Here is a 14,577-nt window from a genome sequence, read left to right on the forward strand (position 1 = left end):
GAAGATAATGTTTGCCTGGGTCTTGACCTTCCAGCAACAACAAATCAGGAAAAAAGACAGACAAACAAAACAGTGAAGCTACAAATCTTAACTATTCCATTTGAACAAGGCGGTTCCTGGGCAGCCTGTGATGACCTCCCATCCCGTGTACTTTTGACCAGGAGCAACTCCTGGCCCTTTGGCGGGCTGGGATTAGCAGGAGTCTCACAGGGTCCCTCTGCAGTGCCCCACATGGCCACCCCGCCACTGAGCCAATGAGCTCCCAGATAAAACAGGTCAGGCTTTCTAATAAGCTATGCAGGAGATTGGACACACAGTCACACTGAAATTGCAAGATGTTGGGTATTAGTGCCCTCTAGATGACTTTCTATTTTCCACTTCATGTAAGCAACCCTACATACCCCCCTTCATTTCCCCTGTAAACAAGTGGCCCATCACCTCAGGCTGCAACCACTTAGTTGGTTACTGGAGACAGAAACCAGCTGGCTTGTTGAAGCATTTCTCAATATCCCAAACTCATCCTAATTTCCTTTTATTATGCCTCTACCTGTCACATTCTTTGTAGAGAAAGGAAGAAATGCATTAACTAGAGTGCAGTGAGCACTCCCTCCTCAGCCTTCCACCCCTCGCTATCTCCACAACCTCACAGAGATTTCTCTAAAAATGTGTAATTAGGTTCTGCAAACTGACTTCCTGACTGTATGCACTCTTTTCAAGTGCAGAAGCCCTAAGTGGTGGTGTGTGTTTTTCAGGGCTGCTTTGAGTACCACTTCATTTTTCTAGCTTTTGTTTATGAAGTTATATTTACTTACCAGTGTCCGAATACGTCAAAGCCAGGTCCATTTGAAAAAATCTGAAAGCTCATAGATGATGTCACTTACTGGCCTGGATTTTGTGTATTCTGAAAAAGGTGTTATAGAAAATAGCTATAAATAGTCCGTGTTGAAAAGGCTGTGTTTGCACATGAGCTTGTACATGTTTGTCCATCCTTGTACTAGTTTGCCAGAATACATAAAAAAATCCTGTCCTGAGCAAGGGTTGATTTAAACATGATCTAAAGTGCTCTGCTAACACAGGGTGTACCAAAGCTCATTCGGTGCTGAATCTGTGCCAAAGAGCTTTTCAGATAAATTACAAATTAATGCAATACCTCTTGTGAGCTTAAAGTATTTTTATTCTCTACTGTTCTCCTTCTCTTCAAGTGGGGCCTCCTGGTCCAGTTGTGGGCTTTTTCTTTTAACCATCATCATTTTCACAAGCTGTTGAGGAGAAACATTCCTCAAAAGCATCCATACTCAAAATTGATCTAGCCTACTTAAGATTCTTACTGCAAACTGGAATCCCTATAACACAAATGCGCCCTCCTCACCCCACGTGTGCTTCAGCCTGGGCTGTGAGAGCTGCTCTGGTGTCCGGAGAGTGTCCCTCTACAGGACAACTTCAGCATTACCTGCCAGGTGACAGCGTGTCCTGCTCTGGCTGTAGCTTTGTAGATGAAGGCTGAGGGCCTCCCTGACAGTGAAAGCAGCCTGAAGACTTTCAGGCAGAGAGGTTATATCTGCTCAGCTCCTGCCTTTACATGGTAGACCCCTACACTGGCAAGCTGTCTTAACCTGATACATCCTTGTGACAAATACATGGATCAGCCTGACCAGGTCCCACTCTAGGGAAAAAAAGCAAGCAAGCATTTTATGATGACCTGCTTTTTCCTATCCCCAGTGTTAGGAGCTTGTTTGTACGCTGATGGTAGTTCCAAAAGGGGCCATGAGCCCCAGGCAGGCAGTGCTTTTCTTGGAGAGCAGTGCTTCTGAAATGAGAAACAGACAGGGAAAATAAAGACAGACTAAAACATACAAGCAAGGAGAGTTTGGTGGGACAGCACCATGGTTTCTTGTTTCTTTTGTGTGGATGATACCTGACTGCACTCCTTAGTGCACACTTCCACACAACCCAAAGGCTTCGAAGATCATCCTAGTTGCTTCTAATCACAGGGTTGCAAAACACTTTTTTTTAATGTTAATACAAAAATCCAGGACAGTAATAAATACATAGAACTATCTAGAACATTTCATTATACGCTTTTGATTTGCCAGCCTCCATTTAGGAGAAGAACGAAATTGCTAAATCTAAAATACTGTTCTTAACTACCACATTCATGCACTCAAACTGGCATGATTTAACTCCAGCCAGCAACAAAGTACAGTTGAGCGAAGAGCAGACGGTGACACCCTGCCTGTTCTGCTTTTCACACAATAAGCTCACCTCTTTCTGGTTAAATCACTATCAGTGCAGATTTCATCACCCGGTGCCCAATATCAGATCTGAGCTTTCTGTTTTCAAGCTCTGTTTCCTCAGGGTTGGGAGATCCCTGAGATCTAACTAAAAAGATGAGCAATAATATGGTTGGTTGAATCTCTGTAAGTGCTGGAGCCAAAGCCAGTGTGGATCTTGCAGTGTTTACAGGAAGCTTTGCCTCTCTGACATAGTTTAGTTCCTTGGAGCCATATCCTTTGTCATCATACCTATCCTGTTTGCCCACTTCTCAGCAGGGCTTGTTAGCTGGGTCAGTGGCTGTATTGATATGGCCATCAGAGTTTTTGCTGACTTGGGAGATGGCAGAGAGAACTTTTTCCTAACAGCAGACATACTTCCAGATAAAACATAGCAAGTCCTGCTGTGAGATTGTCAAGTCCCTCTAACTCAGTGGGTGTCCTATATATTTGAGGTGTCTGCATTGCAACAAGATTTTACTGAATTCAGTATGTTGACTTTACAGAAGAAAAATCTTGGCACAAGCAGAACGACATGGGGGGGGGGGAAGCAAGATGAGATGAACTAGTAGGAGTTTCTGCTCTGACCCCCAGTCCTGTTCTTATACACCTACGTTCCCCGAAAGGTGCCGTGGGGAAATAGGGAAGCAGCTGTGACAGCAGCAACAAGCAGGGACTGTACGTATAGCAAGGAGCTGAGGAGAGGGTGGTTCGTCTCAGCGCTCTTTTAAGACACAGCACATCATGTTGCCCATGTAAGAATCATGCTTTTCAGGCACACTCTTGGAAGATCTAGGCACAAGTACAATGAGGTGGTTTGAAATTACTACATATGTCTTCTTGAGATATTTACACTCCAGGGACCACCCACGTCACAGGATTTGAATTGCTCACCAAGCTTTCTTCTGAAGTCGAGATGAAATTACAGATTCTTTTTTCCCAGAATGCAAGAAAAATTAGCAACTTTCTGAATTATTACTGTTATTACAGAGGTATTTTTCAAAAATAGGTCCCATTATTGAAGACCTTTTAAGCACTGGGGGAAGTCTTTGCACCTCTTCAACTCCTTTAAATGCTGGTTACTTAACCTTAGCTTGTAAAAAAAAATGCATGGAGGGAAAAACACATTCTTCTTCTCTGTGAACCATTTTAAGCAAGTTGAGGAAAGGATATGGGAAGAGAGGATGAAATCCCCATTAGAAAAGATGCATTATTTTCTATGTTTACATGACAGTGAAATCCTTGTGGATACTCTTGTGCGGAGACAATATATTTTAGTTTTAATTGTTTCAGTCAATGTCAGTTTTGCATCAAACATGCAATAAAGTAAAAGTGGCCTTTGGGAAACATCACTGAACCTTATTTTGTGCTGCAGTACTGCCAGTGTAAACATCTACTTCTGTTTTGTAAACTCAAAGCCAAATGGAGAAAAATTTTCCTTGCAGAAAGATTACTGACCTGTCAGCATCAAAAATATTATTTTTAGCATATAAAAATTGCTTGTCATTGATTGTAATAGCAAGAATCTTTGCTAAGTCCATTATTACTCTAGTAAACATTTTCCTTTAGGCAGCAATAGTAGGAAATTTATTAAGAAGTTAGGTGATAGCAACTGGATAAGAAAAAATTATAGTGTCACAGTTACAGAGTTATTGGGATAAAATATATTTCCTTTCTGTTTAAATTATTAAATGTTTACAGTAGCTCTGAGAAAACATCAGATCTAAAGCATTTTTTGTAAGTTATAATTTATTCTACTGGTTACTTTCCAGAATGCTAGAAGATGACCTCAAGTTAAGCAGTGATGAAGAAGAGAATGACCAGGTAAGAACCAGACAACTAGCATGTCACTTGTAGCATGTTCCATGTCGAGACTGAGCTACTGCAGATATTTTGCTAATGCTTTTTCAAAACATACATAGAGGTTATCAAAATACATGGCAGTACTGTAACTGGAGTAACAGATGTTGCTTCTCGGAGCCAGCCTCCGTGTGCTAACTGCTGGATTGGTAGGGAACAGTCTGCACTGCTCTTGATTTATTACCTTCATGTGACCCAGAAGGTTTTTGTATCAGCTTCCTTCTGATTTGAATTTGTTTTGTTTTAAAGACCAGCCAAGGAGGGGAGAAACTGGAATTCTGGATTAAGGGTTCAAGCCAAACTTCTGCAATCATGAGATGGTCTCAGGGATTAGCTGCTGGGCTGCTTATCTTTTACCTGCCTCTGGCATCCCCCCAGCCCTGGCCTCTTCTCTGAGTATTTTTGGTTCTGTCTCTGCATGGTCCGTGCTTGCTAAGAAAGCTGAAGGGAACTGAGAAAAAGCCTTGGCTGTGCATTTGGTTCACTCCGTAACATAGTAATTAGGACAATTGCCTGTGTTTTAAAGACCCCAGACTACCTGACTGGCAGCAGATACATCATCTGAAGTTTTCCATGTGTCAGGAGAGCTGGGTTTTGTTGGGAGGTGTCTCCCAGTTTTTCCTTAAACGATTGCTGTGTTTTGTCTAAATAATTAAGAACTCAGTAGAATAAGGCTGAATCTTGACTTTCCCATGACAAGCTGAGTGCCTTGATGGCAAGCAGTGCTATGCCATGCTCTCTCTTTCTCAATATACTGGCATGGGTGATTTGCTTAGGGATGAGAGGCCAAGAGCCACTTTGGTTCCTTCTTGCCCTAAAATGCATGTCCTGTGCTTTCACCACACGAGAGCAGTACTGCCCCTGGTTGCATCTCACAGATGGATCCAGACTTGGATATAACATGGTTTTCTGTCCTGGTTTTGGCTGGGATGGAGTTCGTTTTCTTCCTAGTAGCTTGTACAGTGTGGCTTGGATTCAGTATGAGAATAATGTTGATAACTCACTGATGTCTCGGTTGTTGCTGAGCAGTGCTTACCCTAAGTCAAGGACTTTTTGTTGTCTCATTCTCTCCCAGTGAGCAGGTGCACAAAAGGTTGGAGAGCTGGTGAGAGATCATGGCCAGGACAGCTGACCTGAACTGGCCAAAGGGATTTCCCTTACCACAGAACATCATGTTCAGTACATAAGCTGGGGGGAGTTGGCTGGGAGGTACCAATCGCTGATTGGGGATGGGATGGGCATTGGTCGCTGGATGCTGGGTAATAGTACTGTACATCTCTTGTCCTTTCGTGGGGTTTATTTCTTCTGGTTTTGTTGTCTCCTTTTTTATTGCAATTATTACTATAATATTATAACTTCATTTTATTTCAACTGTTTTTATATCAAGTCAGGAGCTTTATAATTTTTTCTGCCTCTCTTCCCCATCCCACTGGGGTGGGGGGAATGAGCAAGTGGCTGCATGGTACTTCATTGCTGGCTGGAGTTAAATCATGCCAGTTTCAAATATGATTATTTCAGTAACTAGAGTTATCTAGACTTGAAATTCAGGATCTTAGACAAATAATTCTAGGTGTGTAGGCATGAAGCTCTTCCAGGGTTTTCTTTAACTCTTGTTATTAAATGTCTCTATTTTACAATATATTCCAAACAACAGGTAAATCAAAACTTTTTAATATTTATACTAAACCATTTTTTCATCTATTTTGAGCAAGACTTCTTGGTTAAGAAGATTCAGCATGTAGATTTGATTATTTACATATTTATACAATTTCTTTTTGTTTAACGTATTTAATCCTGAAACACTTCACATTTAATTACTCTTCCTGCTTGTCTAGATAGTTTAAAATACAGCTCATAGACAGCATAGGGCAAAGTAAAGTGAGGGATGGACGGAATGCCTGAAGAATAACAATAGCACACCAATGTGCTGTGGTGCTTGCAGCAAGGGGCTGAGTGGGAGGGGAGGGACGAGCTGGTGGCCAGGAGAGATGGTTTGTCCTTCAGGCAGGGAGATGGGATCCTGAGTAATGGATGTCAGAGTGGAACAAGCTGGCAGAGCCATAGAGATAAAATTCTAGTTTGCTTCATAGCAGGCAGAAAAGGACATGTGAAAGTGTTTATTGTGCATAAAGAACATTAGCAGGTTTAGGCAAAGAAGGGATTGTGGAAAACTAGCGCTATTCAGGCATGCGCGCATGGTGCCTTTGGTTTAGCACTAGGACTTATAATTTTTAACATCTTCCATGTGCTTGGATTGCTCAGTGTTATGTGTGCTACACAGGGTCTCCCCTCGGAAACCAGAGCTTTAAGTTGCAGCTGATACAGCCTGGGTCTTTCACCTCGGTGCTCAAACAAGCTCTGCAGAGCCAAGACAGAGCTTGCCACCCATGCAGCAAAGAGCAGGGCTGAGATCCCATTACTCACTTCTAATCATCACAGGCCTTAGCATGAGCAACCTTTGGAGATTACTTAGTTATTTGGTCCCCTTTCCTGGTCACATTTTTTTTCTGACTTGACTCTATAGACAAAAATCTCCCAGAGGCACAGGCTGGCTCCTGCTCTATGAAATGCTTTGCAGAACCTCAGCTGAGACTTGCAGGTTTGCTTAAAGAACAGTCCTAAATAAATATGCCTGCTGGATAAACAAAACACTACGTTTTCATCCACCTAGCAGGAAACAGACCCAAAAAAGAATAACACAGACCCTCTCTGCCATCAAACGCTCAGATGGGAACATGGATCTGTGTTTAAATGTCAGTAGGAGAACTTGTTTCCTTTTACTTCCTAACTCAGAGGCTCTTTAGTCTCCTATTTCCTGAGCTTGGGAACAGTAAAGAAAGAAACCAAAGATAAATGGATAGGAACAGTACATGAGGCATTCCCAGATATTCCTCATGTAATTCGTTAACCTTTGAGCAGTCAGACTCATTCAAGTAGTCCAGTTTCTCAAAGAGCTGAAGGTGAGCTGTACAAAAACTGGGAGGCTTTTCATTTTGCTGATTTATAAATGGAGAAGTTTAGGGGAAAGACTTTGAAAACTTTGGAGGAGATTTTGCATTTACATCTGAAATTGCCAAGCAACAAACAGAAAGTTTCTGAAGCAATGCAAAGGTGCTTCTGTGCTCCCAGGGCTAGCATTTGACTGTGACTGACCCAAGGAATGTGAGCCATGGATGAGGGAGGCCAAATGCAAGACAGAGACATGATTAAGTGCTTCAAGACTGCAGTGGGCAAAGCATTCCCAGCCCTTCCCTCTGTACCAGCAATTAAGGTAGTGAGATTCACAGACCCAGGAAAAGAAAAAGAGTCTTGGTTTGAGCTGAGTATGTGTGCACCCACAGTAATTATATTATCCACACATATTAGTCTCTTAATTTTAATTACATAAATGTATTTTTCCTCTTTAATGAGCATAGTTTATCCATTTAATCTGATCATTTCAATTTTACAGGCAGTGATCATAGGATCTAATATGCAGAGAGAAAATTTCCTGTTGGCATATTTTACACCACACAGATTGAAGAAAATACACTTTTTAATCCTCAATCAATATCTGAAGAGCATGCAATTAACAGATACCAAGGTAGTTAACATAAATCTGCAAGTTAAAGAGCCAATTCATTTTGATTTATAACACATAGAGTAATAATTTCATCATCATCTCTCCCAGAAAGCATCTGAAGCTTTGTAGCATGAAGGTGTCAAAACTGTACTTAAGATTGTTCAGAGTGCTGAATTGTAGTAGTTATTGCCTTTTGGTTCTTTGAAGTGTGGCATAGCACATGAAACAGTCCCCATTATAATATACCCTGCTCTTCTCCATAGAGGTCACTGGATAACTTATATCAGTCTTGGGTGAAATATTAAAAGGAGATTGTCAATTGTAATATGAACAATTCTCTTTTTCCCCCCCACTTGTCCTTTTACAACATGAACATTTTGTAGTAGAAAGTAGTTCTTTTAAGGGGAAAAAGATCCCTGGCATCATTTGTGCAATTCATGTCACTCAATAGCCAAATAAATTAACTGACTGGTACGCATACATGGAATAATAATCTAACATATTTTTGCAACCCAAGTCTGTTTCCTTGTATGCATTTTTTTCTGTGCAGGATCAGGTTGGTTGCTGCTGAAGTTTTGTGGCTGTGAAAATTTATTACCCACAGAGTCAATCTGCATTCTGGCTGCCAAGTCTGAATAAATAGAGTCATTGTGCTTGTGTGGAATATGTAACCAAAGTTCATCGAGTCAGCTTGACTTTCACATCCCATGGGATTCATAAAAGCCAACACCCTGGTATGTGCTCTTGACTGCTGCCAAAATTTTGTAAAATTGTATAAACAGAAGTTGAAGAAGCAATCATAACACACTCCCAGGGACATGGCTCTGCACTCCAGCCCCGGCTGATCTCAAAAGGGAAGACACAACTTTAATACTTTTTTTTTTCCAAAGCAAAAAGAGTAGTATGACTATGCTCCTGTGTGAGCAGGTAGATGTGGGAGCTAAAAATGCCCCCCCACAGAGTGCACAGGGAGTCAGCAATCAATCCTCTCAGGTTCCTTGATTTTGCTCATGTGCCCTGCACTGAAGGAAGAGAGCAGGTAGCATTTGCCTGCAAGCAGCTGCCCTCCTCAAAAGGGACAGGTACAGACTGGCCCTGTGGGGTCTGAGTGATGTGAGCAAAACCAGCCCCTCCACAGGCAAGCCAAGGCAAACAGAAAGCCATGTGATTTCACAGGAGACCTCGGGGGAAGAGCAGCCTCAAGAAAGTTCACAGTTTCAGGACAGTAACATAAAAGTCTCGTCAGTCTGGTCTGGCTGGCCACCCAAAGCCCCACAGGGGCCTGGTGCCCTCATGAGGATCCTGGGGTTGCCCCCCGTGGCAGCCTGGGGACAGTGAGGGTGGGTTGCTGGCCCTGGGAGACCTGTCCATGCTTCATCATCACCCTGGCCATGGTTGAGCCATGAAAACTGATGTTAAATTGAGTTACACCCACAGCTCCCCATTTCTTTTCCTACATTTCTTTTCCATCACATATGCCCTGAGGGTTACCTAGGCTCATGGAAATGCATCTTTCCAGTAGGACTGTCTGCAGCACAGACATTTCAGACAAGCCAAATCTGTCCTGTCATTGCAACAGGACCAAAGTCCATCTATGTGGTCAGTGGCAATTGGTGTGGCCATGTGCCTACATAAGTAGCATTAGGAAATTATTAATTTTTTTAAATCATAAAATCTTGTTTCATTTCCTTAGTGGTACTCAGAAACAAGTGAGTAAGAATGTATGTTAAGACAATCTGTTTAATATGTACAACTTTCCCCTCTCACTTCTGGATATGGACTGATAATCAACAGAAAGATGAAAATTATCCTGAAATGAACAGTCATGCATCTACCTTCTTCCAGAAGGAATAATTCTTAGTAAAGTCTTTAGAAGCAGTACTTCTACCTATGAAATGTAATATTCCAGCTAATGTGAAGGCATCTGTAATGAATTCTGAAACAAACTGAAAAAGAAGCAAAGCTTTCTTTTTTAAGACCTCTGTTAGGACAGCACTTTCTGAAGTCAAAGATCAGCTCAGCAGAGCATCAAGGCAGGTATGTCTAGAGAGAAGAGTTATATTGGAAAAATTGTAACACACCACTGCATAACCCTGTTCATCATTAGAACTACTGTTAGATAGTGCTAATTGCATTCACATATGCCATGTCCAAATATTTTAACAACATTAAGTCATTTTATTTTTGTGCTCCCTTTTATTCCCTTCTTCTTCAGTGCAATAATTGATGTTTGATCAGAAGGGAAAATGAGTGAGAAAAGGAGATAAGAACGTTCAGTACTGGAAAAAAATAAAAAGCACAGAGCCTGCATTATTTCTGCAAATGATTTTTCTCTCAAAAAATGCCCTGATAAACTTGGAGGAAAAAAATCTTTGTGATGAGAAGTTTCTCACTCCACTGAGCACAGAACACTTATTTCATAAAGTCTGGCTACATAAGAATCTGACTGCAACCAAAACTGCACAAGTCAAAGATAAGCAAAAGTGGAAAAATTAAGTTTTGGATAAAAGAATAGCCATCACTTCAGGTTGTTTTTTACTTAATCCAAATGTTCTGTTCAGCCCACTGTCACTATAACGTGAGTGTGTTTTTAAACTGGAGGAATAGCCACTGTAACAGCCTTACTTAACTCGGGCAAGTCTATTATTTCCTATGTATTAAAGAAGCAATCCTTTTGGTATCCAACTTCGCTAGAATCCAGAGTAAGATTTAAGCCAGCTAAGCCAAATTCTTTTTTGTGGTTTGCCAGCTCTTATTTTAAAATCTCTGTGACATCTAAATTTGCACTTCCACAAGGCATGACAAGAAGACCAAGATTGCCTCACTGAAACTGTCAGATGAAACAAAATAAGAGCTCAGTCTTGTCCTGCCAAACTTGGCTCACATCACTGACTATCTTACAAAGTCAGATTCAATGTCTGGCAGGCAGGATCAAGCTCTAAATTTGAATGCCACCACCATGAATGACAGTGAAAAAGGTTAGAGATCAACTTGGCTCTTGGACGTGCCCAAAATTTGGGAACATTTGAACACAGCACTCTGATCTCTATGCTCCTCAATAGCAAACCTCTAAAAATAGACAGGAAAATAAACATAAAGTACCCAAGCATCTTCCTTTTCTCTTCGTGTGAATGTTGTGACTAAGCTAAGTTTTAGTAGATCTCCAACGCTTGCCCTTTTCCACTGGTATCACCTTTTCCCAAGACTAACAGTTTCTCTCTGTATCTACCATAACATCCTTAACCTCATCTTCTTGAAGTCTTTGGTTAGAACTTTTCCCCCTTGTGAACTGGAATTGCTGTTCGAGCATCTGTTTTGACTGGGGTGGGAACATATCCCAGTGCAATCAATTCAGAATTGTTGGCTAACTTGAGGCATAACAAAAGATTCGATCCCACATATCCAGGCTGTCTTTCCCTTGTCCCCATCTCTCGTGAGCCCTCCAGCCCACGTGCCACTCAAACGTGGCCGCAGAGCGTCTGTTTGCCTTCAGGCAAATTCATTCCAGCGTGCCTTTAAGAGAACGGTTAAATAACCAGCAGTCACAAATAATTTAGAGCACAAATTAGTGCCATTTTTAATATTGCAGCTATTAAAAGCTGTAAGAGGAGAATGCTCTCTGTTTTGTATCTCTCTCACAAGTGGGCACATGCTCATGTGTGCACACAAACGCAGATTACCAGCCTCTCTAGGAGCTGCCTGTTGCTTCCTGCAAGGCAGAAGGTCAGGCTCACTTCACTCCCCTTGGTCTTTCAGCTCAGGCTGGAGTAGTGTCAGCATGAGAAGCTGTGTGGAGGAGATGTGGTGCACAGAGATGGATGCAACAGACACAGAGAAAAAGGCATCTGAGAGCATGTCAGAAAACAAAATGAACACAAAAGGAAAAGGGATTAAGGGAATAAAAAAGAAATTAATGAAGAAAAGAAATTTTAGGGGGAAAGGACATTATAAAGAAAGTAGCAGCTATATTAGAACGTGATGAGAAATAAGTAAAAAGACGCAGCAGTCAATCCATCAAAACTAGCATTTAAGAAACAGAGGTTAAGGAACCATTGCCACAATTTCTCCTGCACCTAGGATGAAATCTGTCTCCTCTGAGGTCATTGAGAGTTTAGCCACTGATTTCAATAAACCTAGGATGTTACCCCCTGTCTTCTTTTTTATTTCCTAGCACAGTCCAAGCAGATACTTGGATAGTAGCAAATGCATCTTAGGTGGTTGACATAGCACATCCCTGGGAAGAGTTACCACTATTTGGGGAATTTAGGCTTGTGTTTCACCTGTTTTCACATATATGGACTTTTGTGGGGAAAAAAAAAACCTGCTTTAATTTCTGAGCTTTCAGACTTCCCAATAAATCTTGTAAAGCCTGTGGCACAACACTGGCAATTTTTGTCTTCTATATCCTAAATGCAAGCAGCACTTCAACTAAGTTACTTCTTCCTGGATAAGGAGACTACTTCTGTGAAGACAGAGGAGGTGTTCCAAGGTAACTGCTGCTTTGTTTGCAATGACTGAGACCTTCCTCCAGTGGCATTGGAAATTAACCATTTTATTAATGTAAAATACCAAGGATTTTTCCTCTGCTCATCTCCACTGAAAAAGATTAAAGTTAACTCATCTGCACTGAAACCCTGCATGGTTGTTGTGGCCAGACTGCAGGAAAAATATGAACAGATGCAGGACAGAAGACTCAGCATTTACAGATCTAAAAAATTCTCTGTATGGTTAATACCCATGCTGATTATACATCAGTTTGGAGATCCAAATCACTTAACAAGAATTAACTGCTTAATACAATGCCCCTGAGAGGTATTTAGGTAGAGCTAAGCAAGAATTATTGTCTCTGTAGAACTGACAAGGGAGACTGAGACTGAGATGCGGCTTGTTTGAAGCCACATGGCAAGTCAGCTGCAAAGTCAGGATTAGTGCTTAGGTCTCTCACTCCCAGGTGCCATGTTCAAGTCACTAGACTGTGTTGCCGCTGAAGATTAATAGGGATTAATGAGCAAAGCAGAAGAGAAAGAACAATGTGTGCCAAAAATATAATAATAAAACTCCAGGGTGAAAAATGGGTACTGAGGTGTTGAAAGGCCCAGAGAAATCATGAAATCCAGAACGAGTTTTACAGTTTCTTAAAAGATGTGGCTCTGATGATAACCAACTCCAAAATGGGAAGGAAGGGAGACCCTTTTAAATCTTACAGCCTGTAAATCTTATGAAAATATGAACCAGACAGTGAAAATCACATTCATACATTTATATTGCAAATTTACAGAGAAACACTCAAGCTGCAGTTTACATGTGATTTTAAATCCCCCAGAAATCCACACTGGAAGACAATCGTCAAACAAAGCCCCTAGGAACAGTGAGTAGTACAGAATAATGCAGTGAGAGAGGGCATGTTAGGAATCACTTACAATAAATTGCCTGACCTGAGCTCCTCAGGCAACTTCTTGTGGCCACAGGATAGTCATGGGCATTTAAACAGGGCAAGTCTGTAGGTGCAAGAGGTTTTCATTAACCTGTTTTCAGCCCTGATGAGAGAGAGCATCATTGCAACGCTGTGCAGCTCTGCACTCTTCAAGGAGAACACCGAAAACTGGACAAGGTTTCAAGATGAGGGAGAATGGTGCTTAACATGTTCAGAAAACATGCCTTGGAGTGAAAGATACCTACGCTATGAGCTAAGCTTGTCTGAAGCAGGGCCGGTGGCTGACTTGATCACAGTCTATAAACACCTACACAGGGAGAGGAGCTATGAGGCTGGAAGGCCGCTCTGTCTCAGAGGCAACGGTCTAGCTTTAGCACAAGAAGATGTTTATAAACAGAGTTAGACCAACCTCACATCTTAACACAGAAGGTGAAAAACTGTGCGTGTGGTTGGACTGAGGTGGGTTCACCATAAGAGGATTATCCAGAAGTTTTGCTCTGGGTCCACAACGGCATCCAGATCTGAAGCAGACAAAAAGCTCTGGAGAATCCTATAGCCCAAGTTACAGCATGCAATGAGGTTGTGCCCTTCACAAAATTTTCTTCCCGGCTTTGCCAGCTTAGGAATAAACTGCACTTAAGCTAAAACAAACAAAACCTTAGGAAATTAAAACAGAATCAACATGGAAGACATATGAAGAGTGAGACGTGAAAGAAGACAGATATAAAAGCATTCTTTCTTGTCTGGTTTCCAAATGGCAGTATATAGTAATGATATCTTCCCTTAACCTTGGCTTGGAAAAAGCGTGTCTACAGCTCACCAACTGTAGTCCAAGACACGGTGACATCCAAAACTCTGGGTGGTTGATAATATGACTTAGAGCATAAAGGGTTCACTGCACAGTTCCAGAGCAGCACCTACCACCCAAGGAAGAAAATAAAATCCTCTGGAAGCAATGTTATTTACTCATGAACAGGCAGCACATATTGCTACACTGTCACCAAAGAAATGGTTCAAATTCTCACCATGTGCCATCTCATTGAAGTCTCTGGTATAACTCGTGTAACTCCATACAATCGCTGTAGCAGAGCTGTCCCACGATAACAGCAGTTAATCCACAGGACAGGCAAAATGGAAAGCAAAATCTCTGAATCTGCCAACAGTGAATTTATTGGCTTTTATTTGCCAAAGCTGCCATGGGTGAAGTATAGGAAAATGCATCCACAGTCAGCCTGCAGTGCCTCCAAGACAATCTTCCAAGTTCAGCAGAACATACTTCAGTAGTTTTCTCATTTGTTTCTTATCCAAAAATGCCTGTGAGCCCAGCAGTTTATGAAACAATCCTTTTATAACAAATTAAAAAAAAAAAAAAAAAAAAAAAAAGAGGGGTTTCTGGGGGCCACGCTTAACACTTCTGTATCTCCATCTCAATAGCTGTATTCAACCCGTAC

General features: G+C 41.5%; 1 protein-coding gene across 3 annotated transcripts in view; it reads left to right on the forward strand.

Moving 5' to 3' along the window:
- Positions 1–14,577, forward strand: part of AFF3 (AF4/FMR2 family member 3) — a 326,376-nt gene that overhangs the window by 231,728 nt on the left and 80,071 nt on the right. For all 3 annotated transcript variants that reach the window (XR_004355358.1, XM_032679791.1, XM_032679792.1), the window contains exon 8: positions 4,043–4,094. Coding sequence is in view for 2 of the 3 variants with exons in the window: in XM_032679791.1 (XP_032535682.1) it covers positions 4,043–4,094 (52 nt within the window). In the remaining variant the exon portion in view is untranslated. The remainder of the gene's footprint in view (positions 1–4,042; positions 4,095–14,577) is intronic.

Source organism: Chiroxiphia lanceolata, chromosome 2 (genome assembly GCF_009829145.1).
Source record: "Chiroxiphia lanceolata isolate bChiLan1 chromosome 2, bChiLan1.pri, whole genome shotgun sequence".
In the NCBI taxonomy this organism is placed as follows: Eukaryota; Metazoa; Chordata; class Aves; order Passeriformes; family Pipridae; genus Chiroxiphia; species Chiroxiphia lanceolata.